Source organism: Coffea arabica, chromosome 6c, assembly GCF_036785885.1.
Source record: "Coffea arabica cultivar ET-39 chromosome 6c, Coffea Arabica ET-39 HiFi, whole genome shotgun sequence".
Lineage (NCBI taxonomy): Eukaryota > Viridiplantae > Streptophyta > Magnoliopsida > Gentianales > Rubiaceae > Coffea > Coffea arabica.
In genome coordinates, this window is record NC_092320.1 from 6,189,316 (window position 1) to 6,216,101 (window position 26,786).

The window sequence follows — 26,786 nt, forward strand, 5'->3', positions numbered from 1 at the left end:
TTTGGATGGAGAAGGAGAAGGGAGCAGTCGGCAGTGGAGTTGATTTTGTGAGGAAGGCTTGGAGAGAGCGTAAAGATACTGGATAGAACAAGAAAGGCGAAGGCGTCGGAGAAGAAAGAAGAAGGAATCCTGGACTTTGACTGAACTCGTTTTGAAGGACGGAGTCTGAGACCTGAAAAAAGCAGCGTCGACAGCCCAGAAAAGTAGACATCACATTGTTTGTTTATGGTTCAGGATTACAGTTATAAATATCTATTTAATTTTATTTTTAAAAATGTCAATAATTTGCATTAATAACCATAAACTTATTCCTGGTTTAAAATACAGGAAAATAACTTGCGATTTTACAATATTATAAGTCCAATTGATCGAGGAAGGAGAACCCCTGGGAGCAGCTGATTATTATCAATTTATTTCTGAATATCTAAAATCATGCTTTTACAAGACAATGATACAAAATTGATGAGGAAAACGATTCACCACCGTCTTTCTCTTGCATGTTCTTGTTGTTAGCTTACAACTGACAAAATCCAGAGAGGAAAGCTGCTTTCCCGGTCACTTAATTTATCGTCTTGGATCATTCCAGGTTTTCCCTTCAAAGAACTCGGCCAGCATTCTTTCAAGATCCTCGGGATTGTATCTGATGTACTTCTGGGGATTTTTGCCATTTTGAATCATGGGCCTGAGAATCCATCATATTCACAATCTCAGCCAGAGAGAACAACGCAAAAAACACACAAGAAACAAGAGGAGAGGAGAAACAAGAAATAAGAGGCATAGAGAAGAAAGGAGCAGTGAAGTCGTATAGAATTCAGAGCTAGCAGTACCCAAAACGTTTAATGAAAGATCTATAGGCAGGCAAAAGGACTTCAGCAACCGCCAGCCTCAAAGATTCACGTAGCTCACTGTCTGGCACCGTCCATTGAGATTGCCTTTGATGAAGTTCCTCAAATAGCAGATTGAATGTCTTAAACCTGTCTTTCACCATTGACCTTGACACTGCACTGTTGCTATTGCCACCGTCAGCTCCAAAGGAACCACTCCCAGCTCCCTGAATGGAGAGACACTGGAGAATCTGGGGAGGAAAACTACTATCAATTTACTGCATCTTCATAAAATTTGGTTAAAGAAATTTAAAACCGAGCTTGGAGACATATGGTAGTCACAATTGCATTCATAAGCTCTTTTCCTTTTTTTTTTTGTTGTGTATTGCATTCATAAGAAATCCTTGAGATGAGTTTATTTGAGATGAGAGTTTAAACCTTGGACCAAGAAATCCTTTTGTATTGATTGGCATGCTGCTGGACAACCCTTCTCTGTATCTGTACCCAGTCATCTCCTAACATATCCTTTGCCTCTGACCTATAAATAACTAAACCATGTACCAGTAACTGAAAACTTGAAGAGTATACCCTCACAGATGAAGAACATATCATACCTTCGCACAGATCTTACTATGTAGTGCATGTTATTCATCAAAAATAATTGAGTCAAAGCAGGATCTTTATACTGCTTAGATTTCCCATCCAGGTTACTCTGAAGAGCCTGCATTATACGAGTTGTTAAAGATGCCAACTTCTCCTCCACATCATCATCACCAAACTCTTGGAAAAGTAGCTTTAGTGTCGACTGATAGCTGCAAACAGTTAGTTCACAATATCAGTTTTTTTCTTCCTTTTTTCTAGTCCAACACACTGAATATACCAATAATCCAGCATGGAAAGATCCAAGTCAAGTGACTAGCATTCATCTAATTAGAGACCTAACTAGAAAAATTAACACTTGTCCACAATTTGAAGCAACCCCCCAAAAAAAAAGCAAATGAACGGAATTAGGTCTGAAGACTTACTCAAACAAAAATTTCACATAGTTAATCACGTAGCTAGTCAATGGATGCACAGTTCCATCAAGAACAGTAGTTTTTGTTGCATCTTTTTCAACAGCTTCTTCGAAATCTACAAAAGTCTCTTGAGCTGTCTGAGCTAGACGCTTGCTTAAGACTGCAGCAGCTTCTCGCACTTCACCACAATATTTACTTCCAAAGATTATATCAATCTACCATTGAAAAAAGAAGTTGTCATTACAAGAAATTTTTGTTTATGGTCTATGAGAATTTAATGCTGGTTCTGCCAATGTAGGATTATCAGGGATACCTAAAACTAATCCAAGTTCAGCAGAGATTGATACAATAGTAGCTGTAAGAGTTAGTGCTTGCTACACTAGATATTTGCTCGAGTTGCTTTAGTAAAGGAAAAGAAAAGTCTTAACAAGAATGAGACAGTTTTCTTATAGGCTAACTGAGGAAGCAACCAAACGCATAAGAGAAAAGTTGCAATGCACCATTTCTACTTCATAGATAACCATTATGAAACAACCAAACAAATGCAAGAAATATTTAAGAGAAAAGTTGCAATGCACCATATCTACATTCTTGATAACCATTATGAAAATGAAGGAAAATGGAAAGAGTAATAAGACATAGAGAAAATGAGTAAACAAGAAAGCAGGACAGATGAGCTGGAAAGATATTTTGTGCACTAAAATATGTGGCCAAAAAACTGGTAATACATCACACCTCCGGCTTAAGTTCTCTCATTATCTCATACATATCCAGAAGAACAAATAGCTTTTCAGGAGATCTTTTGCTTTTGGCAACAGCCTCTCCAAAACTTAGGAGCATGCCTACACTATTTGTGGTAGCCTCTGCAAAACATTGATCCCTGAGTGAATCATGACCCTCATAAATCTGATCACAAATTTTCTTTTCTGCATGAAATAAAAGTTTGACCTGAAACAGATATTATAATTGGTTTAGTACAACAGTGATCAACTGTTTGAAAGAAGCATTTAGGAATATGAAATCATATGCATAGCCTTACAGCAATCCGCATAAAATGAATCCAATTTCCGATTTTTGCTTCTAGGACTTCCCATTGCATCTTTTGTACATCATCCTTAGTTAGTCTCTCCACTCCTAGTTTCCTTAGGCTCTGTTCCATGACAAAGGATCGGGCTTCACTGGTAACAGACATAGGAGGCCAAATTAACAAAGCAGCAAAGGAAAGTCAGCTTGTAAATAGATCAATTAAAAAAAATTTAAATAATGCAACACATAAAATAGTAAGAGTACAAAGAACAACAGAAACAAAATTTGCTATAATTTGTGGTGGCACAATAATCACTGTCGCTGCACTTAAGCTCTGGCCAAGCTTAATTATGATAGAGAGTCTTTTTGTAGCTAAATATAATGTGTTTTTAAATCCAAAGACCAAATCCCTAATCATGTAACTAACTGAACTTGTAAACTGTAGTGCAAACATGAAGCATGAGTAAGCAAGGAAAAGCACAGAATTATTGCATTATTGGTCTACTCTTTCATTCCTCATACATAAGAATGTTAAACAAGATACAACATCAGTATTCAAGATGAGATCACAAATCTCACATAGAATCTGATTGGTAATTGCTATAACCTACCAGGTTCTCTAAGATATTCTTCCCAAACTTATTTGTCATCCTATGAAGTTCAAACACCCTCACTGTAGCTGCTACAGTCTACAGTAACATAAAGCAGGATTGCGGGAAATAAGAATAGCAGCTTGTGTTAAAAAAAAAAAAAAAAAAAATCCTTTCTTATGGTCTGTTAGAATCTAGAATAAAACTTTACAACTGATATGTTGTCTGTTTTTTACCGAACCTTCTACAGTTGTAGCTAGTATTGATCTCATATTTTCAGCCGCAAATCTGTTTTTTTCAAATTATCTCCATATTCTCAATAAAATAGATAAGGAAACACATGTCCACTGCACAATGCAACAGATGAAGAAGTTTGGGATCCAAATGATTGAAGAAAGTAAAGAAATATTGCTTAAGCACCTTTATAAAAGAATTTTGATTCTTATCTTGTTGGCAAGTAGTAATCCATTCTCTATTGGCCCACAAAAACAAAAAAAGGTTATCCATTTCTCAAGGTGAATCAGGTTTGTTGTAATGGCTGTAGATGGAAAAATAATAAGGTGAATCATCATTGTTAAAGTGATAATTCAGTTTTTAGACTCCCACGAATTCCTTTCTTTCAAAGGAGAGTGTCTAGAAAGTTATTTGTGGACATCACTACCTCAGTACCATGTCTCATTCGTGAACCAGTTCTATGCAAGAGTATGTTTTCCTTGTTCTCTGGGCTCTCTAAAAAGATATTCCCGGAAACATGATGCTATATGATTCATTGTTTTGAGTAGTTAAATGATCACCAATAATAATCAAGAGAATGACAAAGTACATGACAAAATTCTAAAGTTTTTACCTGTGTATATTAAACAATTGCTGGTGATGGCCACCTTCAACCAATTGAAAGGCTAAGTCATGTAGCAGAGGTAGTATTCTTGGTGGAATGAGAGTTGGAGGATGGTAAACAACAGGTTCAAGACTCTTTTTGTGGTGCTCTGATGATTTTAAGCCACTACCATCGCCTTGAGCAGGCGATCCAGTTGATGGTCGCAAAGTATTAGGTAGGCAGTCAAACAGAAGATCAGGTTCCACAGGCTTGCTGAAATCCAGATAAACATGATTTACAAGAAATAGCTACAAGCAAGAAATTTAAGCTATGTCTTTATAATAAATTTGAATTACTAAGCAGTGCATTAGAAACAGCTACAAAAGAATGATCAAAGTTGTAAGTAGAGAATAATATTGCTAAGAAATCAAATCTACTCAATATTATCAAAAGATTCCACTTCCAAGGTCAAATTAAAAGAAACTCAAAAGAGGATGTTTCTGAAATTTACAATTTATAAATTTGATCAAGAAAGGTGGAAGAGCCAAGTTTGTAACACAGAATGTCAGACAACTCCAGTCAACATGGAAATTAAGCAATTCAAAAGGAAAAAATAAAAAATAAAAACGAACCTGTAAGAGCTTAAAAGCTGACGGTATTCTTCTTCTAGCTTCAAGATAGATTTTCCGAGTAAATTATTGGCATGGTTGACCACTCCAACACTACTCTGAAGGTTCTTGTTACCACTAAAAAACTTAATGATGCTCCTCAACTGATCAACTGCATCTAAGTAGCTTTCCAGATCCTCGTGCGGCCCCCTCAATATCTTAGCCTCGGCCTGGGAAGTTTCGAAGTAAAATCAACTGAAAAACCACTGTAATAGACACACGCACAGAGAGGGAGGGAGGGAAAATGCCGTGGTGCCATGAAGTATTCCCAGTAAGTTTCATTTGATTAGAGAGAATTTGTTTTGTAGAATAACAAATTTTGTAATTCTAATGGTATGTTGTAGCAAATAATTACCAAAAGCTAGTTTTAGCGTAATTATGAAAAACTGAAATTTTCTACCTACAATTCCAGAAAATTTACTACTAGCTGTATGATAGAACTTAGGAATAATGGCAGAGCATTGTCGGAGAGAGGATAGGGAGGCACAAGAAGAAAAATGAAAAAAGATGGAACCTGGCGAGAGAGATCGAACTGAGCCAAAATACGCTCGGCAACCTTTAATGTTTTGTCGATGTTTTCGTGCGCCCTCCTCATGGAATGCGTTTTCAACTATCATCACATCATTACACAACCGACATACATGATCATGTTTCCAGATTCTCTCCACATACATTACACAAATGCATCAAATCATCCGGGTGGATTGTTTTAATTGATGGATTGATCGATAAATTGGGGTGGGTTCATAAACGCTTTTTTTTTTTTTTTTTTTGGGTCAAACGAAATGAATACTAACTACCAGTACATATATGTACATATGGGGTGGCTAAGATGATAAAGACTACTACTTGCCTGAGTGGGGCGCATGGCTGTTTCCAGGGCAGATAGACGGCGATCAAAGGACCCCAGAATGGAAACCATGGAATCGGTCACGGACTGCCCCTTCTGCATAGACTCTCTAATCAATGCGGCCCTCTCGCTCAACGTTTCCATGGCAGCTGCGTATCCCAGTATTCTCTGCTCTGCTCTATGTTGTGTATCCCATAATAGACGCTTTTCGCATAACTTCACTGATTCAGGTTACTGTTCTTTGGAATGGGCTGAGGATTTTTGGTAGGGGTAACCCAAAAAAAAAAAATGCATTAAATTTGATGTGGCGATCTTTGGGGGTGGCCGTTATTGCCGTTTTATATTTACGTTTTAGGTAGGCGGCGTAGCTGGCTGGCGGATTTGCATATTTGCGTAATTGCATGGTGGTAGTAATTAGTAGGTAATAGGTAGAAATAGGACGGTGTGATTCATTAAGAAGACGGAGTTCTGCTAAGATAAGGGTTATTATCACTTTACCCCCTTAACGTTCGGGGTCACTATCAATTTCCTCCTTAACGTTATCTTTTAATCGCTTTACCTCCAAAACTAATGGTTAAACTTAACGGAGTTTGTTAATTAAAGTAAAAGGACAAGTTTAGCTCATAAAGTTATTATTCTTTTACCCCATAAACTATAATCTCAATATCAATTTACCCTATAGAGTTATTTTTTAAGTAATTTATTCCACCATTAAATCAACTTAACAAGTAAAAAACTTTAGAAGAAAGTACTCTCTTCTTTGTATAATAAAAACAATAAAAAAATTTAGAGTCACTCTTCTCCTCTTTAGTATCAAGAAAAAAAATCAAAGTATTAATTTCTTTCTTCTTGGCAATTTTATTAATATTAAAAAAGTAGAAAGATCGGAAGGGGGAGAGAGAGATAGATCAATTTCTTTTTTTAGAAAATACAAATAAGAAAGAATTAAATACTTTATTATTTTAAAATTATTTCACTTTACTATTTACCACTAGATTTCAATTCTGATCCCAACAACCTTAAATTAATACGATAATATTAGAATTTTTTTTTTGCAAAATCTAATTTTTTGTCTCCTTCTTCCTATTTCTTTTTTTTTCATAATATTAATAAGTGTGAATTTTTTTTTTGAGAAAATCCTTTTATATTTATATTTTTGGATCTCTTAAAGTGAAAAAAAGAAGAATAATCATTCTAAATTTTTATTTTTTATTTTATATATAAGGGTAAATATATTTAAAAAATTTTGACCGTAGTAGTTAGATTAACAATGAAGTAAAATGCCAAGAAAATAATGTTAGGAATTAAATCTATTATATCACTATAATTTAAAGGAATAAAGTAATAATAACAGTGTAGTAATGCTATAGAATAAAAGGGTATTTTTGTCCAAAATTTCTTAACATGTTAAATTGAATTATTTATGGGGGTGAAGTGACTAAAAGATAACGTTAGGGGATAAACTGACAGTAGTGATATAGTTTAATGGGGTAAAGTGATAATAACCCCGAAAATAATGACCTTTCTCTGCTTGTCAAAATTTTACTACTATCAATTAAACATCTGATGCGGCCTATAATCTGTTTATCTTACCAAACATTCATGTACCTGTTTGGGTTCGGGGAATAAAACATAGGCTACCATTAGCTCTAATTGCTCGCAATTTTTCTATAATAAACTACAAAGGTTTTTTTTTTTTTTTGGCTCGCCACTAGTCAATCCATTCAAATCACGCTAACCTACCATGTAATTGCGCGCCCACACATAAACAAACGATTATTATCCTTTCTTACATTTATACTCTTTCTTAATTTAAATATACTTCTCTGAAAAATTAACACCTCAACTCCGTTTGTTTTTATTTTTTAATTACTGTTTTGTTTAGTTAAAATAGTGTTTAGTAATCAGTGCCCTGGCTTGACGTTTGAAGAGATCCAAGTGAAATAAAAGTAGGACATGTTTCCTCTTGATTTGGAATATAACCAAATCGTCCTTCTTTATGTCACTTGAAACAAGTTGGTGAACAGTATATGCAAATTCCTCAGCATTTCCCTTCAAAACGGGGCCTAAAAGTGCTTTGATTATACTCCAAATCAAAAATTGCTAACGTTTATAACGAAAGTTTGTTGCAAAGAAGTTGAATTGATCAAGAGTAAAATCAAGCTGCGAAGGGGCTGTCAATCATTTGATCATGAATTAGTAAACATGCAAGTTTCAGTACATTATTGATTTTAGATACTAACAGTCTGATGTAAATATCTGCTGAAGCCTATGCATGTCTAAAACTATGTCGTTTTCGAGATTGATAGCAAACGATCGCTTCCATTAATTGCATGGTGGCGCTTCACCATCACCATGCACGGTAGGCGTGGTGGGATCCGGGCTCTCAACCGCAGGGAACTTTTAAAGGATTCAACAGCTGAAATCGACACTTTTTGCCGGCATGGCGAAGCATCCATGGTGGGAAGACAAGTACTATTTCTTTTTCTCATTTGTCACTCGGCAAATGACCTTCAATCAAACAGGCACCTACCGGCTCTGTGCTCCTGATCTTTTCTGGCATTTCTGGTGAAATCGGATGAAAATTTTGGGCCGCATCATTTGCTCGAGCCCTACAAGCGGTAACGTGCAATGATGTTCGGTGGTATTAGATGAGATCTAAGGAGTGAATGAAGTGAACCTATCAAACCAAACAAACTCAAAAATGGAGAACTTTAAGGGCCCACTAGAACTGCAATTTTCGAGAGGTTTTGAAAATTTTTTTTCAAAAAATAATAATAATATGTTCTTTTTTAAGAGTATAATGTATATAAATTATAGAGATTGTAATAAAAATATTTCAAAAAAAATTAGACAACAAATTTTTATACACGATTTTTTTACACAAACAGACTTAGATCATACTACATAATAATTGAAGTTTAGATCATGCTATACATGTGATACACATTCAAAATTGCTAGTGTAAAAAAATTACTATAGTGTCGGTGTACATAGAAAGTTAATCAAAAAATTATCCCATAGTACTAGTAAAATCCAAATATCCCTTGAGATTACAAGTCCGCTCAACCTCATCCATCCAAGTTACTTTTCCAAAACTGCCTTCTTGAATAAATTAAAGATTTTATTAATGGATGCCAATAAACACACATTAATACATTTAGACACACTTCTCTAACAAGCCAACGCTTGAAACAACCCTTTAATGAGTACATGTTAAACACCTCATGGCCAAATCAATAAATTAATTAAATAAATAAGATTTTGAAAAATGGATAAATTAAATAAACAAGATTTAGGGAATTCGAGGTATACGGCTACAGGATCACAAATAAACATAATAGACCCATAGCTCTGCAAAGGCCATAAGTTGATCTGAGGAACATAGTAATAAATTTTCTGGTTTTCTCCTCAAATTCTCTTTCCAAAAGCTGCAATTTTGTTTTCCCAAGGTGAAGCTTTCCATTTCCATGCAACAAAACATTGGAGCCAGGAACCGAGACAAAAGATGCCTGGAAATCTCTCTATGGACATGAGTACCATGACCCGTCAGCTTTCAAATTCCGACTCCTCACCAAGCGTATCACAAACGTCTAATCAAAGATCTAGCATCACAATCGATAATTCAGACCACCACACTCCTAACTCTAGAGGTTAAATAAAATGTACTAGCTTTTTTTTTAAAAAAATATATATATATATATATATTTTTTACATTACTCGCCAATACGAAGCTTGGTCAAGACCAACCAAAAAGACAACTTCAGATCAGGCGAACAAGAGACAAAAGTTAAAAAGAGCTTGACCAGTCCTTGAGCTGTTACTACTACTTTCTACTATATTCTCTAGTCTACTTTGCTAAGAAGAGGAAAGAAGGGCCATCATCCATCATCCTTCCCTTCTTCTTTGACCGTGCATCCTGGGATGCGCATTGATGGCTGAGGAAGAGAGATACTCAATAGGTCCATTCCGCAGGCAAGCCCATGTCAGGAGAAACTTGGCTGAGGTAATCCTCTTGCCTTTTCATTTGAGCCATATTCATGAAACTGTTCCTCGGAGCCTCCTCCCCATGTCTGCTCCTGGCACCTGCCAACATATTGCTGATAACTCATAGCGTCCGTTTGCTTTCCGGGTAAAAAAGGTGGGATTTCAAATGCATACAGAGTTTTGAATCAAGAACAAGTACTACTCAACTCAAAAGAAGGCAAGGGTTGTATTATGAACAGTGAAGAGACCCTAGTTTTAGCAAACATATGAAGGGTCCATCCAATAACGTGCCATCATATTATATAGAAGTATTGCTACCATCTAAAGACTGAACCCCGTATTTATCAGCTTCGCCCTCGGCGTTTTAGGCCACCTAAATATACGGATTTCTAGATCAAGTATTTAGACCAGCACCCATTAGTGCTTCATCTAAACACACTTAGCTGCTGTTATGTAGAGACTGGATATCGTCTAATTTAACAGAAAGCAGAGGAGGCGCCTGTTCAATAATTGATTTTTCCCTCTCCAATTTTTTACCCTCACCAGGGGGGAGAGAAAGTCACCAAATACAAATTTCCCCATCATTTATCTGAAATTAGTTCCTCTTGAGATTTTTTTTTTTTTTTTAAAAAAAAACGAGATACTAAAAGCAATCCTCATCCTTGATCTACAACTTGACCGAAAAAACTATGAATAAATAAATCAAAACCAAAAACTTTTTAGTAATTCCTTGATCTACAGCCTTTTTACGCGCAGTAATTTCTTGGTGTAAGCCTCGCTAGCTAGTAGCTTTCATGTCATGTTACCTTGGAAAGCCACCAAAACCAAACTCGCAGCAGTTTAAAACCGTAAACTCCAAAAAATAAGCACGTACCAGAACTGCTGGCTATCTCTCATCCCCAGCCCCCCCCCCCCCTTTTTTTTTTCATCCTATCCTATTATTATTGTTTGTATTCCTATCACTCTAACCTCAGGTGATCTTGTTTGGATTGTGATTTTTTTGCAAAAAAAAAAAAATATTACATGAACAAATTTCTCAATTTTTAAAAATATATCGTTATTATTTTTTCGCTATAATTTTTGAACTCGCATGCATCAAACCGCTACTAGGTATCATTTTTTTTATAAAAAAAATCCTAAAAATAACAATCTAGAGGGTCAAAATGCATATGTCTGCGTGTCTATAGAAAAGAAAAACAATTAAGGGGAAAATAAAAACCAAGACCATTACAAATTAGAGAAAACGTGGAGGCTTACCCTGTCTTCTCTTGGGATGATCATTCATACGGTCAGCTGAAGTTGCGGAACTGCCGTTGGCTGGTATGCGAGGTAGAAAAACCCCCGTCCCCCCATAATCTCCTGTCCCGTTACCAATCCTATTTCCCCCACAACCACCTGAAAATGGAACAAACCGGTTCTCCACTACCCGATTCGCAGTAGACCGCCTCTGCCGCTCCAGAAAACCCCTTATTAGTCTTTGTTGTTCAATAAAGCGTTCTGCCTGCAAAGTGCAAGACCCATCATCATCACCCCAAAAGCTGAAAAAGCAGAACCCACAAAAAGAGGACACCGAAAATGAAGGTACGACATAAAACCCGGTTCAACGTACCAGATAAAGAACCGGGTTTGGATTGGAATTCATAAAGTGACAGGGGTAAACCGGTAGATCACCGGTCGAAAAAGCTTCATTTCTGAACCCAGTACGGACACGGTTAGTTCCAGACAGACATCCATTGCACACAAGGCACCGGACGGGTAATGAACCGGCACAGCAAACGCACTGAACCGCCGGTCTAAACCGCTGCGATAGACAACCATGAAGGAAATCCAGAAGGAACATGCAGTTACTAAACAATTTTAACCTTGGGAAAAAAAAAGAAAAAAGAAAAAAGGCACTGCATGCAGGAGAAAAAATTTACTCGCAAGTTTGGAGGAGGTGTGCCGAAGCCGTGTGATGGTGGGCTGAGCCCAGAATCTTGAGAAAAAGAGAGAGCAGCTAAGCTTTGAGAAAGGCGGTCTTCAAAGCCCATGCATGAAAGCTGCTGCTGAGCAAGAGAGTAGTTGTAGGGGTTATAGCAGGAGTAGGTTGGACGGTTAAGGGTGGAAGAGGTAATTTGATGATCAAAAGGGAAAATATCAGAGGGGAGAAGTTTCCAGAGCTCTCCATCACCATCCAATTCTTGCGGGTTTATTTGGAAATAATCGGCCATTGCTACTCTCTCCAGATGTTAGATGGTCGGAATAGCAAGAGCGCGGATAGAAGCGGGTTTTGGGCGACGCGAGGGAGTGAAGAGAGTTATGAAAAAAAAAAAGAAAGAAGAAGAAGAGCTGCGGTTTTAAAAACTGACGTTACATAAAGCCCTTTCCTGCTTTTGGCAGAAAGAGGAACGAAGGACGCTTCCGGTGTCGGACCATTGGCATGCTGCATTCAATATTGGAGATCAAATGAAAAAAAAAATAAAAAAAAAAAAAGAGAAACGATTATGAAACGCTGTACAAAATGAGTCACGTGACCGCCCACTCACAGCCAGCCTCACTGAGACTAAGGTGCCGTTTGGCAAAAAATGCATTTATAATAATATGTAAACGAATAAGTTTTTAAGATAAAATAATGGATTTGTTTGGATTGAGCATTATTTACCTAGTTTTATTTGTTTACATCATCATTACAATTTTTAATACACCTTTTTACCTTTCCAATTACCTTTTTATTTCACATACATCACATCACAAAAAGTGCTACAGTAAAAATATTCCAAATAATCCCAAATAACTTACAATCCAAACAAACCCAATGTTATATCCAAGGAACCATTGGATGGAAAGACCTAGTACGTGTTGCCATGCGAATGCAATTTGGCAATTCCAAAATGAAATAATAAATAAATTTATGCATGATAATGATCTGATATAATTTGCGTGATCTTTGTCTATTCATCTCCACAAGACCAACTAGTTTAAAAATACTAACTAAAATTACCATTCTCGATAGATAATTACTGCCCCTTTTGATTGATGGTCAAAGCACTTAAGTCTGATTTTCCGCGTGATAAACCTTAAAAAAAAAAAATAAAAATTTCTTCCTCGTCGTTTTGAATAGGGGATACAAACGCTGAATTTAAGACGGTAAAGGAAACCAACAAAAGAGAGGCTGAAGCAAAACGTCCCAATAAAGAGAAGCAAATAATTATCAGACTGAGGGAAATGCTGTCACACCCCCTGACCTAATTGCTGTGGCTACGCCAAGCGAAAGAGTAATTTCAATAATGTAAGGCATCCAAAAATAGAAAAAGGGGAAAAATAAAAATGTACAATTCGCCCAAATCAAGAGCGGGGCCCACATAGGGGACCCACAACAATACAAATCCAAAACCTTGGCCCTTGCCCTTCCTCCTTAAAGGGCATATCTGTCAATATAAAGCCACCAACTACACTCTGCTTCTCAGACTACTAATGGCTGCCAGCCTGCCAGAGCAGCTTCTAAACTACCATCTCCTCTAGTCTAGAGTTTCAACGCACCTTTGGTTAAACCATATCGATGGTAATGGTACACGTTCGTTACTGCGTACCATCACAGAGCCCATGAATGAAAACCTCCTGTTCAATTCTATAGTCTATACAAAACAAAAGCCACTCGCAATTACAACAAGGAAAAAAGGGGGAAAAACAAATATCCAGTTCTTGCCAGAAGCTTCCCCAACAATACATTACTCACTTATCCACCATTTATTTAACTTTATTTAAATATGGAACCTTCACCGGGGAGATTTGACGGGCCTAGCAATCGGGCCGGCCCGAGTCAAGAACCGCGGAATTAGCGGGTCGTTTACACAAGGATGGAAGGGTGCGGTACAGCCAGCCTTCTTGGCGTTCACGCATTCCTCGCAGGCTACTTTGTTACTGGCACTAGTACTACTTTCTTTCACGTTTCTCGTCATCGTCTCTTGGATCCTTGGAAATGAACCCGGGTCCAAACTCGGGTTCAAGTCGGGCGGCATCGGCCTCGGAGCCAGACTGGGGCCGCTGAAATTCACGGGTTGCGGCGCAGGTATGCCATATTTCTCTCTCTGCACCTTCAAATTTTGCAGCCGATCATTTAAACCCGCCAGCTCGACCTGGGTAATCTGATCGTAGAACGGCTTGCCGAAACAATTAAGTTGCAGACCGTTCATATTCACCTCCGCCTGGTTTCGCCGGAGGAGAACCACATTCTCCGGCGGAGGAGACGGCAGGAAATCATTATCCGACAAGTAGTCGCAGAAATCAACGCCGTTGGGCCTCAACTTCCGGTTCCTAGACTTTCTTGACCTCTTCAAGACGACAAGAAAGAAGCAATCCTTCTGGCGAATGATCAAGGCGAAATTCACTTTCCCCGTGATGGGGGTCTTCCGGCGTTCCTCAGCCAGGGAACTGTGGTGGACGAGATAGATGGAGATTTGGTTGGGGGAGATTCCGATCTTCTGGCTGATCATCATCTGGAATGTCTTGAATTCCAACATTGGTTGGACACGGATGTCTCCAATGTTGATTTCCCGCTCTCCATCGTAGAATATCACCGGAAACGCAGCTCCGCCACCGCCGTCCACCATTTTTCCCCAAGGAAACCCTTAAAATCGCAACAATTAGCTTCAAATACCAGTGGGCCGCCAAGGCCGAGGCATAAATTCCGATGCGATGTAATATGGTACTCAGAGAGACAGGAGAGATGGAGGGGAGAGAGGAAGGTCTGAGGTGACAAGGGTGGAGGGTTTTATATAGAAGTCCGCAAGTACGGGGTTTTAGGGGTATTAAAGGAAATGGAATTTAAGGCGGTCGGGGCAATCTGGGAATCAGATTTATCGCAGTAGTAGAGATCTGGGACTGTGGGGCTGGGGCGCGTGACGCAGATGATTAGATTTTTGGAAGGTAGCATGGTGTGGGTTCGAGATGGAGGAGAGAGATTGAATGTGTGTCATCGGCGTTTTGCTTGGGCGCCAAGTAAAAATTATGTGTCAGAGTCTGACGCGTAACAATATTCACTTTTTTTGTGTTCCGGCTTCATGAATAAATGCCGTATCTTACCTTCACCCACTTGAATTTGGTCTAAATCCTACTTTTTTTTTTTTTTTTTTTTGCTCTAAGTCCTACTTGCTGCACCTTTTCTTCCATGTGTTCAAATAACTGAAATTTAAGAGCCTAATTGGCTTGTTATTTTCTGAAGTTTTAATAAAAAAATATATTGTAAAGATTCAATATATATAAGATAAAAATGTGATTAAAAAATATTTATATAAAATATAGCTCTATTTGAATTCCTCAATTTTTAAAAAACAAGTTTTTTATATACAATATTATAGTAATACACAAACGAAAACAATTTCAAAAATGCCACATTCAAAAAAAATTTACAAGATAAAAATGTGATTAAAAAATATTTATATAAAATCTAGCTCTATTTGAATTCCTCAATTTTTAAAAAACAAGTTTTTTATATACAATATTATAGTAATACACAAACGAAAACAATTTCAAAAATGCCACATTCAAAAAAAATTTACAGTAAAATTTTTTTATATACACAACTACAGCAAAATTTTTGAAAAACACACTAAAAAACAACTAATTCAAATAGAGTCAAAATTTTTTGGAGAGAAACTGCAATTCATTTTTAAGGAAAATAAAGCCTCTATTTGGATAGGAGATTATTTGAAATAATAATTGTAACAATTTTTGTATATGTGAGATAAGAAGGTGTGTTGAAAATTATGTTTGTGATGCAAGCAAATAATTTTTTGACTATCCACATCCTAATCAAAATTTAAATTAAATCTGAATAAAAATTTAGATTAAACAAAACGTGACAATCTGGAAGCACTTTATGCTGGGGATAATGTACAAAAGCTCAAAAATTGTTTTAATCAATGATTAAATTGAAAAGATGAATATATTTTTAATTTGGCCCAGATGGTGTCTAATAATTGATTTTTTTTTTGTTTTTTATCAAGGCGATAGGATTTTCATTAACTATCACATCAAAGTATGCAAAGTGAGTAAAGGATCGATATCACTTTACAACTCATGCATTTCGCATGAGTAGTTGGGATATACCCATTCCTTGTCATAATGATTGCCCGATGCTTGAGCTGCTACATCAAAACGAGGATCACTCTTTTCCTATTCCTAGTTGCCAAAAGCAGTACATACAAAACAATTTACTTATAGCCTGCCCGAGTATCCTCAATGATTGTACCAATCCAGTTGTTTCATGTAGCAATTGCAGCAACTCCATGTTTGCTATTTCGATTTCTATGGCTGACTTTTGGCAAAAGATGGCTGTCTACAGATTAGATTGCTGATATAAAAAAAAAAAAAAAAAATTTTTACCGAAAAGAATGAGGAGTACGGCAAGCAAAATGCTTTCAAATTTTACCAAAAAGATCTTTATGACTCGATCAGAGGACGGTAGACTCATTTAAATAATGAACAGATTTTGTGAACTTCTAGTCTTGGCATAGTCTTTGGTTAGGATACTGGTTTATGGATGAAATACCCATAAATGCAAGTCCTCAATTTCGGCCCTAATATCTGGCACGGGAACTCAATTTCCCCAACCCCGCCGCCCCGCCCCCTCTCCCCCACCCAAAAACAAGAAAAAGGATTAAAATTCTTAAAGACAAAAAAGAAAACGATTTCCATCTTCGCTAAATTCGCTTATGTAAGTGGAGTAGAATTCTCATCATTTAATAAGCAACCCCAACAAACACCACTCCCCGGCCCCAAAAAAATAAAATAAACAAAAGATTAATTTGACAGATTCTTGTCTTAGGAGTGTTTGGCTTGCCGGTAAAATTGAAATTTGGGATGCTGACAAATTTTGGAGTATCTCTTCAGTATTGTCCTACTGGTAATCGTGTGATGGGACTGCCCGAGGACGATACAGTATGTATTCTAGCAAAGACGACAACCAGTTAAAAACCAAAGAAATGAGTCTGAATTCTGCGGCGGCTAAGCTTTTCCAATTCCTGAAGCAGCCTAAAACGGGTCTTCAGTCAACAGATGGCCGAGGGGCAAAATATTTAGCATGTTCGGATTCTTGGCATTACTACATCATGCGAGCTGGTAAAATTTAGAACTTTGCGTCTTCTTCTTGGTTTGTTTTTGGATGAGAACTCCAAATATGATGGATGGTTCAGCTTTCTCTTCTGCTTCTCCAAGGTTCTAACTACCTAATATGTTACATTATTGTGACCATAAAATTCTATTGGCTATTACTAACGAACGCTTGAAATAGATCGACAGTAGTACATTCATTCTAGATTATATCATATAAACTTATTAACCTAAGATGGAATTGCGAATGTTTCTTACTCAAAATCACCAAGTTGTGTAGAGCAAGAATGCATTTCCGCCAATGTAGTTGGATATTAGGGCCCTTCCAGCAGAGGTTGGTTGAGAAAATGCCAAATCGGTACGATTCAGATTTCGGCCGCTGCAGAAGCTGCCCCTGCATTTGTGGAAAAATAAACAAATAAATAAACATCGACGTGGCATCGGAGAAGACCGTCGATTCCTTTTCTTTAGGGAGAGAATAACTGATCCGACGAGAGGGATAGTGACAGTAGTACATCCCCTTGCGTCAACTCCGGCAGGCCAAATTCCAGTTTCATTCTTTTAAATCAGATCACTAGTTTCAATTTTGTCCATCATGTCGCGTTTTCTTATTCCCTACCAACTCAAAATTCCCAGTTTTTCTTATTCCCTGCCAACTTCGCCCCCATATTTCATCCCACACTTCTGTATCATTACTGCTGATGATAAATTATGGCAAATACCAGCCTGCCAGGAGCCAGGGGTGTGAAAGTCAAAGCATGAGAGATTAAAAGGAAAATGGTCTAAATCTTAGGAGACTAATTCAAATTGCAATTTTCCCATCAGACATTCAAAGTACTATTCTTTGTTACTTACTATCTTGAGGAATGGATCCCATAAATAAATTGGTATACAAAGACATATTAACAGCCACGTATCAAGTACAAGTATCTACCGTTTTTCCGAATTCCTACTCACAGTTTTAGAACATTCTAATTTCATCCGAAGGTCATTAACAAAAGTATTCCACTTTTCTATAGACAACGGCATCGGCAAATTTAGCTTCCTTTTCAAGGCAATGTGCAACAAAAAAGCCACAATCTTTTGATATATATTCACCGCAAATTCTGTGCATTGACCTACTGGAAGTTGACTTCGTAATTGCACGTGTAATTCGATAGAGGTATGTTATTAACATTACTTCCAAGGTCTCCATATTTTATCCCTACAGACAAATTTCCACTCTCCTCTGCCGACTCAAGTGAAATGGATCCAAGTCCATTCATCCAATTTTTAGCAGCTTTCCAATTTGAACCTAAACTGCCCAGAAGAAGGTCTTTTCAATCCTTGCCTTGAACAACATATCAGGACACAAGTTGGCCAAGCTGGAGTCGTTGAAGTGGGCAGGTAAAAATGAAGTACAAGTGAACCAATTTATGATATAGCATTGCAAGGATCACGCAAGCATTGCAGAAGTATGAATGCTTTACCTAAACATAGTAACAATACTAAATTCTCTAAACTTCTAGATCAACTTGTTTCGACAACTGAGGCAAACAGGACACCGTTCTTGCACAGTCCAAAGACAAATTGAGTTCCATTCAAAGCAAAGTGCACACTGATTTGTTCAATTAATATGTTCAGCTAGATGTTAGTCTATTTATTTGTTGCATGGAAATGTGGAAGATATATATAGGAAATTTTCTTCACCTAGTCCTATTCAGCTGATTTTATATTCCAGACAACCATTTCGATTGATTTAGTCATCTTGTTTGCCGTGAGCAATTGCCACAGACTCCCAATAAAAGGACCAGAATGAAGAGAAACTTTTTATTGGCCAAACATGCAATCATTGTCTTACCTCACAGCATCCAGCAAGTAACTCGCGATGTGCTTCCTTCTGTTGGAAGGAGTAACCCAAATGGCCCTTACACCACAACTAGCAGGTACAGCTTCCTTCTCACATAAGATCTCTCCAGTGACTGAATCACACATTTCCTTGCCTTTGGCAGAGTTATTCTTTCTCACTATTTCTCTTTGGAAGCTCACTTCACCAAATTGGAGAACCACTGAATTCTCTCTCCCTCCTTTTCCATTTTGATCCTGAGACTTTTTTCCTGTTGAGCTTGAAACAATCCGATAGGCCTTCTCTATTGGTTCTGCAACTAGACAGCCAGTAACTCTTCCAGAAGATACAAACAGATACACCTGTTGGCAGTAGGAAATGCAGTTAGAAGCAAGACCAAATATGTAAAAGAAATTGAACTCAAAATGTGATGCAAAGATGTGGTTTACTATTCCGTCTCTACAAAGTGAATTATACTGAGTAATCTCTGAGCCATAGTAAGTAGTATCTGAGCAGAAAACCCATGTATAGAATATCTGTTGTTGGTCCACCATGAGTTTGTAAATACGCATATTTTCTAACGGAAAGAGTAATCTGTAGAAAATTGGAAAGCTAGAAGAGCAGATATGTAGACTACACTGTAAGTAATCTGCAACTAAGTAACGAGTGTTCTGAACACCTTGCAGTGCTGATGAAATATCCACCCATCCCCAAGATCCATCTCCATCATCTTAACAACATCCTGAACCTGCCACCCACAAAGTCATCTCGTTAGTGCGATTAAGTAACTAGCAACCGAGTAGTTTCTATCAAAACCAACAGAAACTCAAAGTATTGATGCTAACCTTGCTTCTTTGAGCAGGAGGGTCATCGCTTAACACTATGATAACACGCCCAGTGTCAAGCGAAGGAACGTATATAACTCTTTCATTTCGCCACCCCTGAAAATCATAGTAATGGATGTCAGTAAATACTAATCCAAGCCAACTTGGATAAACCTAAGTTGAGTTCTAAGTTGTAAATCCAAATTCACCTTAAACTGAATGCCGTGAGTGTAATTCTTGTGAAATGTTTTGTGAACCTTTTCATCCCCTTCATCACCTTTGGCATACTTAAATCCACAAATTGTACAAGCGTGCAGCAGAAAATCAGACTGACCTAATTCCAAATAAAACTGTGCGTATTTTCTCTTTTTATGAAGAACTTTTCCAGACTTGGGCACCTCCAGTTTTGCTACCATATCCACCTCACCAAGTCTGTTTGTTGCTCCAGCTGAATCGGCATCACTCTCACTGCAGTTTGGACTCGAAATTTATCCAAAAACATCAGTATCTGTGCATAGTAAACAACGACTAAATAGATACTTTTTTGCCTTTGCTCTTTATCTGGGTTGGAATCCTTTATTCTATTATCACCATTTTCAGCTACATGGCTACAGTCAAAAGCACCCAAAAAAAAAACTCAAAATTCAACGATGTAAATACTTATCCACTTGAGAAAAATAAGCTAGTTGTCTCTAACTATTACATTGTAAAAATTCCTCATACATCAGTATCACAATCTTACAAACAAGAGTAAACCCCCAAAAAAAAAGAAAAGGAAAATTGCAGTTATCACCAGAATATTCCCGGATTTTCGTAAAAGCAGCTACGATGTCTACAACATTAAGATCAATAGGGTAAAATATATATGGACAAGGAAAAGTAAAACCTCAAAACATAGAATCCGATCAAACATCGGGTATAATCGAATATTATTAATTCAGGGAGATGGCCCAGTTGGGGTGTTCGGCCGAAGATCATAAATTAAATTAAAGCTCAATAGCTCAACGAAATTTAAAAAAAAAAAAAAAAAAGAAAGGACTAAAACAATAAGAATGCAATACCTGCCTGGGTTTCTAGCTCTGCGCTTGTAAGTAACAGTTATTTCTGGGTCTTCACAGATCTCGGCTTCGTTGGCGAATATAATAGCAGAAATCGGAGATGCGACTTTAATTTTGGCCGTAGCTGGAGAGGGCTTGAAAAATGAACTGATCTTTGATTGCATTCTTTCAGTTTTTAAATTTTTACTCTTCTTTTTTACTTCTACGCTCAGATTTGTTTTGGAAACGACGGTTTCGATGAGCCTTCTGCCCTTAACGACAGAAGCTCTGTTCCTCTGCTCTGGGGTTGGGGATTCGCTTGAATTTTTATTTATTTCTTTTTTTTTTTTGTAACGAAAATTTCCCGCCATTTCACAAGGAAAAGGGTTGCTTGAGGGGTTGAGCGTCCAGGGCCCAATCTTTGAATTCATGGGCTGCTCTCATGGCCCAATCCAGTCTAAATGTTTACTCCTAGCACTAAAACATTTTCTTTTTATTAACATCTCTTAACATTACTGCATTTGTAATGCAATGTGCAGTGTTCCTTCAGCAATGATACTTGTGGTGATTTGAGTCAGTACAAGTATCGAGGGCAATAGCGGAATTTTCAGATAAAGTTCTAGTTAAACTTCGTAAATATTTGGAAGTGAAAAAGAAATTTGTCCCAGATCTTCTTGAGCGATACTAACTTTTATCTTAATATTAATAGGAGTGTTCGAATATCAGAAAAAAAAAACTGAAAATTTGGTCGATCCAATCTAGATTGGATTTCGAATTTTGGTAAAACGAAATTCGGTAAAATCAAAATATATCCAATTCTAGTGTTTGGTAAAACTGTTTGAAACCAAATATTAAAAACGCATTATTGAATTACCAATTACCAGTTGAATTTTTTAAATTTTTACAATATGTATGTGTGTGTGTATATATATATTATTTATATCCATACATATTACTAAATACTAATTAGTAGTAAATAGCAACTAATAATTACTTAACTACTAACCGATGACTATATAGCACTACTGACAAACTTATTGATTAGTTTTAACTATTGACTATGAGTATTTGATTATTGAGTACTAACTACTATGGCTCACTGCATTACTGAATGGTTGGAGTTTGGACAGTACAAATGGCAAGATACAATTGGGTGTGTTTAGATTAACAAGATTTGAAATAAAATAATTTACTCCATAACTTCCAATCATCTTTTTACTTTACCAATCACTTTTTTATTTCACATGTATCACATCACAAATAGTACTACGGTAATTATCTCAAATAAACCATCCAAATAAACTCCTATCCAAATCATCCAAATGTTCACTTGTTGTTCTTTGTTTACTTAATGTGACGATGAATTGATAACCGATGTGCTCGTTTTTTTTTTATTTGTTAGAAAAAATATGGAATATTATTTTAGAGCAATAATTTTTTTAGAGAAAATTTTAAATATTTTAACTTATTATTGACATTTCGAATTTCAGATATTACCGCATTACCGATTATGTAGTGGAAATCCAATTACCAATACACAAGATATTAAATAACTCTAACCTAATTAAGGTTCTATTTGATAATTCAATTCAGCACTTAAACTTAATAGATTGAAATTTTAATATATTCAGACCATTTGATAACCAAAAGTTGAATATTTGAATTAATTAAATAGTACTGATTTTTTTTTTTATAAAACTTGCTCCCAAAATTAAGGAATAAACTATTCACTTATTACTGAATGTGATATGCATTCAAATATATTAAATTTTATATTTAACAATTCAATAACTCAATGCATTCAAATTTTGAGTTTTGAATTTTATCAAACGCATCCTAAGACTCTACTCACTAATTCTACAAATCCAGCATACACCGATGCACAACCAAAATAAATTTAATTTAAACTAGTTATGTTTAGATTCATTTTAAAACATTGTATACTTATACATCATAAGTCATAATACTATTAACGTTAAAAAAGGGGGAAAAAAGAAGAAAAAAGTAGCTAACAAATTAAGTTATTTTTTAAATCTAAAATTTCCTAATTACAAAGTTTGTTTGGACAAAGATAATTTGGTTTGCAAAATTTATTCTCACAAATCCCAATCACCTTTTTATCTTCTCAATCACCTTTTTATCTCACATACATCACATCATAAAAAGTGTTACAGTAAATATCTCAAATAAATCATCCAAATAAACTCTTATCCAACCCAACCTTCCAAACTTGGTTTCTTAATTACTTGTTTAGCGTCATTCTTTATCAGCATAAGTAGATAACGTCCCAAGTGAATTCAGCCAAAAAGTTTCGTCGTCCTCTCACATGTCCGGCATGTGGGTTGAGAACATTATGCTGCACGCGCATCGCGCGATAACGTGCCAGCAGTTTCTTACGAGTTCTCATTTTCTCCTCTGGCAGTATCCCATGTGCCTCCTGCTGCATCGTCTGCCGCGTCCCTTCTTCCCAATGCGTTCTCTCTCTCCTTCTTCTGGACAATGTTATCCATTTACTTTAGGGTTAGATATACAGAACAACGAATGCCTCTCCACCGCTTCTCCACTCCGCCACTTTCCTCACCAAAATTATACAACCAAGATCTTCGGTAGCGGTGAGCCTCCTTGCTTTATGTTGCTCTGTTGCTTGTCCGGCTGCTCTGAACCCTGGTACAAGAGCCTGTTGAGATATCCGATGCTCAGCAGTCCAAATCCTCTGTCATCCGTTTGGTTCTCCTCCTCTTCCTTCGTTGTAAGTTTTCTTCTTCCTGTCCGCTGAGGTGCAATCTTCATTGTAAGTTTTCTCTATAAGTTTTAGCCTAAAGTTGATATTTTCGTCCTTTGTTTTGCTTGGCCAGCCTAGGATCTTTTTTTCCTTCTGAAGACCTTCTGTTTTGCTCTCGGGAGAGGTACGATCTTGCTCTTGCTGAGTTGTGCGTTTAGCTTTCTTTCCTTCTACTTGCACTGTGTTTGTGAACCGTGTCCTTTCCTTGTGGTTTTGTGGTTCCAATATCTGGTCTACAAAGGTCTGCTATTGGCCTGTGTTCTTGAAGAACTCTGTGGTATCAGCCTCGAAAACAAAAAAAAAAAAAAAATATCGCTCTGTCCATGTTCTCTGGGGATATGTATGGGCTTGGGTTTGTCCATGCGCAGTTGTGCATTTGGAAGGTTTGGCTTTTGTTCTTATCTGATGCGTTTTGTCCCCCTTCTTCTCATCTAATGTTTTGTTCTCTGGAGTGTTGCGTGTATGTACTGCTTAGGCTAGATTTATTCTGTTTTGGGACCCATCCTTTGGTGTGTAGCTTGTGTTCTGAAAACAATTATGGTGCGTGCCTCAAAAAATTAAAACTCTGCTGTACTTTCTTGCTCTTTTCTTCTGTATTTTTTGGGCTAGAGTTGTTATTTTGCCGTTTATACCAACCACTACAGTTAGGGATCTGCTTCTTGAGAGAAGTGTGGGATTATGTACTGCTTTTTGGTTTTCTATGTCTAAAGAATATGTATTAATTACCCTTTGACCTTTGTAGTTAGGCCAACGCACCTAATTGCCTTACCTCTTTTTTTTTTTTTAGAGACCGAAGTTTTAGAATGTACTTGCTCTGCTTACCATTCCTTTCCTGCCAAACCCCTTTTGCAGGTCCCTAAATTTGGGATGAACTGAACTTGATTTAGTCGCATCTTGCCTTCCATTTAGCTGTCACAAGTGTATCTCAACTCTCTACTCCTGACCATTTTTAGTCAACGATAGAAATAGTGTAGCACATTGCTATTATATGCTAAAAGTTGCTTAGTGATGTGATTGCTTGCACATGTGAATCAGTGTTTTCATTCTACTACTTCAATATTACTTGAAACAGCACCTTGTACTTGCTTGCAAAACTAAAGATACTTTCATATTGCAGCTAAAGATCTTGTTACTCGATCCATTAGAGTAATGATGGATTCAGGATGTGAAGAGGTATGTCACTGGTCCTGCTGCATTAGGAATTTGCTCTTTTTTTTTTTTCATTTTTTGCCTTTGCTAATGCATTATGGGCTTTCTACTCCTATTTGCAGTGCAAGGGAAATTGTATTGTTGGAAACTAAAAGCAAAAGGGAAATGTAGGGAATATTATTGGGAGATGACTTTAGTAGTGGAAAACCATCAGCTTTAGTTTGGGGATTCTCAGTAAATTCTACCCCAGCAAATACAAAGCTTATAGTGCCAGGAATGTATTAATCCCATGATCCACTTTTTGGCTTCTTAGGAGTTGAAGGGGGTGATTTTTAGCTACATGATGCTTGTCAATCATCCCACTTATCAAACCTCTATTATTTGATTGAGGCTAGAATAGTTGGGGCTCATGGTAACCTTTTATACTGCAATCAAAGAATCGTAACCATACTCCACCCTCTCTTTGATTAATATACCCTTCTTTCATTATTGCATGTTTTCCCTCACATTTGCACAAATATACATAGACACACATTACACCAGTAGTTCTGATAGCATTTTTGGCAACTACTAGGTTTGGATGGTGTGAGGAGGTTGTCTTATTTATTCAATTGTTGAGCTTATCCCAAATATATATATATATATAGATAGATAGATAGATAGATAGATAGATAGATAGATAGAGAACTGTCATTGGTTTCCTGATATACTTTTCCTTTTTCTGTTTTTAAATGGATTAATTGGTCATCTAGACATGGTTGTCAACACTATTGCAGATGCAAGCATCTTTGACAGGTTCCTTTTCTTTGTTGACTTGGAGGTTTCTTTACTTTGTTGACTTGGTTTAGGACAAGTCGAGCATTAGATATATCTTGAACAGATGTTATGCACCTGTTTACATTAGCAGTTGATCTGATATCAATGAAAAAATCGGTTTGCATTTTGGTTGTTGATTTTGGCAGAAAATTACCATTAGCATTTTGGGTGAAAAGAGAAAGAGAGGATATTTTTTTAGGCTAGAAATTTTTTAGAATACCGGATAGTGTAACACAATCACTTTGTAGTTTTAAGTGGAAATAGCAAATCCATTTTGGATGAGTTTATATAGATATAAACAATTATAGTTTTATTTAAACTTAAAGTAGTTACTAAAAAGTCTTTCAGACCCCTTGTTGAAACGAAATTTCTGTTATTTGCTTATATTGTGTTCTTTCTTTTGTATTTTGTTTTGTTTTGTTTTGTTTTCCATTGTGTTTGTTTATAAGCACTTGTTCTTGGTGTTTTCAAGATTAAGTTCTTGATGTGGTTGCCAAATTTATAGTTGCCCATCTTTCTCAACAACAACAACCTAATTTCCCTGATCTTGCATTGCCTTTGCCAGAGTAGATGCAAGCAAAGGGTGATGACAAGATGAAAATTGGAATATGAGAGAGAAGGCACTCAATTTATGTCGAGATGTAACAGAGTAAGAATTGTTCTCCATCTAGAAAAAATCCAAGGAGAAAAAGAGTACTTGCTCCATATATTCTTGACTGGTTCTTTTTGTCTGCATGTCTTAAATTCGTTTCCTTCTTTTAAACTGTCCATCTGGCTAATGTGCCATTTTATCCTCAATTGTCAGTCGTCCATTAGTTATTAAAAAATATATAATTGATATTTTTTCCCTTTCCATATATTCAGATGAGAGAAGCTGTAAGGGATGCTGCTCTAACATTGCCCTACTGGAATAATTACAACAAGATGCAGAATACAGATCTGAGGTATATCCTCCTGAATTCTTAAAATGCCCAGCTCTATTTTAAGGTTTATGCACAAGTATAAGTGAAGTCTATTTGGATGATTTATTGAATATTAATGTTTGGGCTTTTTTTTTGCTGGGATTCAGGCTTGGGAGTAGGTTTCATTAGAACGAACTTGTTGGATTTAGTCATTGCTTTATGAAGGCAAAAGAAGTGGTGCGCAAATGCTAAAGAAGTTTTTTTCCAAATGACAAACTTCTACCTGTTGACTAGCTATATACTTTTGCTTTTGTCTCTCTTTAATTCGAGGTTGTTTACTCTACCTCTTAGATGGGTTGAGGCTATGAAATGGTCAGGACAGGATAATTACTTAGCAGCTCCTACTGTTCCATTTACAGTAGACGGTTTGGAGGCTGGATTACAAAAAAAAGTATGGACCATTGATTTTTCTCAGAGTACACAATGCTGGCCACTTGGTTCCTATGGATCAGCCAAAAGCAGCATTGGACATGATACAGAGGTGGCTACAAGGCAAACTCTGAAAGGTCCAGCACTCCAGTCTG

The 26,786-nt window shown here is 36.8% G+C and overlaps 3 protein-coding genes and 1 long non-coding RNA gene across 5 annotated transcripts; 1 reads left to right on the forward strand and 3 right to left on the reverse strand.

Annotated features, from left to right (window-relative positions):
• Positions 1 to 364: 364 nt before the first annotated feature.
• LOC113692093 (exocyst complex component EXO70A1) lies at positions 365 to 6,085 on the reverse strand. The gene is made up of 11 exons (XM_027210447.2): positions 5,795 to 6,085; positions 5,456 to 5,551; positions 4,906 to 5,111; positions 4,304 to 4,546; positions 2,880 to 3,018; positions 2,576 to 2,788; positions 1,850 to 2,055; positions 1,439 to 1,636; positions 1,263 to 1,362; positions 828 to 1,075; positions 365 to 682 (listed from the first exon to the last, which is right to left on the reverse strand). Exons 1-11 carry the CDS (start codon positions 5,933 to 5,935, stop codon positions 565 to 567), a joined length of 1,908 nt encoding a protein of 635 aa, XP_027066248.2. The 5' UTR covers positions 5,936 to 6,085; the 3' UTR covers positions 365 to 564.
• Positions 6,086 to 8,752: 2,667 nt separating this feature from the next.
• On the reverse strand, positions 8,753 to 12,209 carry LOC113692094 (uncharacterized). Its single transcript, XM_027210448.2, has 4 exons — positions 11,698 to 12,209; positions 11,388 to 11,579; positions 11,036 to 11,279; positions 8,753 to 9,877 (listed from the first exon to the last, which is right to left on the reverse strand). Exons 1-4 carry the CDS (start codon positions 11,986 to 11,988, stop codon positions 9,747 to 9,749), a joined length of 858 nt encoding a protein of 285 aa, XP_027066249.1. The 5' UTR covers positions 11,989 to 12,209; the 3' UTR covers positions 8,753 to 9,746.
• Positions 12,210 to 16,619: 4,410 nt separating this feature from the next.
• Positions 16,620 to 20,838, reverse strand: LOC113692509 (protein CHROMOSOME TRANSMISSION FIDELITY 7). Of its 2 annotated transcripts, XM_027210932.2 has the most exons (7): positions 20,578 to 20,838; positions 19,726 to 19,984; positions 19,538 to 19,633; positions 19,372 to 19,440; positions 18,708 to 19,054; positions 17,126 to 17,261; positions 16,620 to 16,983 (listed from the first exon to the last, which is right to left on the reverse strand). In XM_027210932.2, the coding sequence occupies exons 1-6, from the start codon at positions 20,736 to 20,738 to the stop codon at positions 17,132 to 17,134; spliced, it is 1,062 nt and encodes a 353-aa protein (XP_027066733.1). In that variant the 5' UTR covers positions 20,739 to 20,838; the 3' UTR covers positions 16,620 to 16,983; positions 17,126 to 17,131. The 2 variants fall into 2 exon arrangements, with proteins under 2 accessions (XP_027066733.1, XP_027066732.1); XM_027210931.2 differs by having other exon boundaries at positions 16,620 to 17,261.
• Positions 20,839 to 23,008: 2,170 nt separating this feature from the next.
• Positions 23,009 to 24,535, forward strand: LOC140008195 (uncharacterized). The gene is made up of 3 exons (XR_011815578.1): positions 23,009 to 23,302; positions 23,409 to 23,459; positions 24,453 to 24,535. It is a non-coding gene; the product is annotated as an uncharacterized lncRNA (long non-coding RNA).
• The last annotated feature ends 2,251 nt before the right edge of the window (positions 24,536 to 26,786 follow it).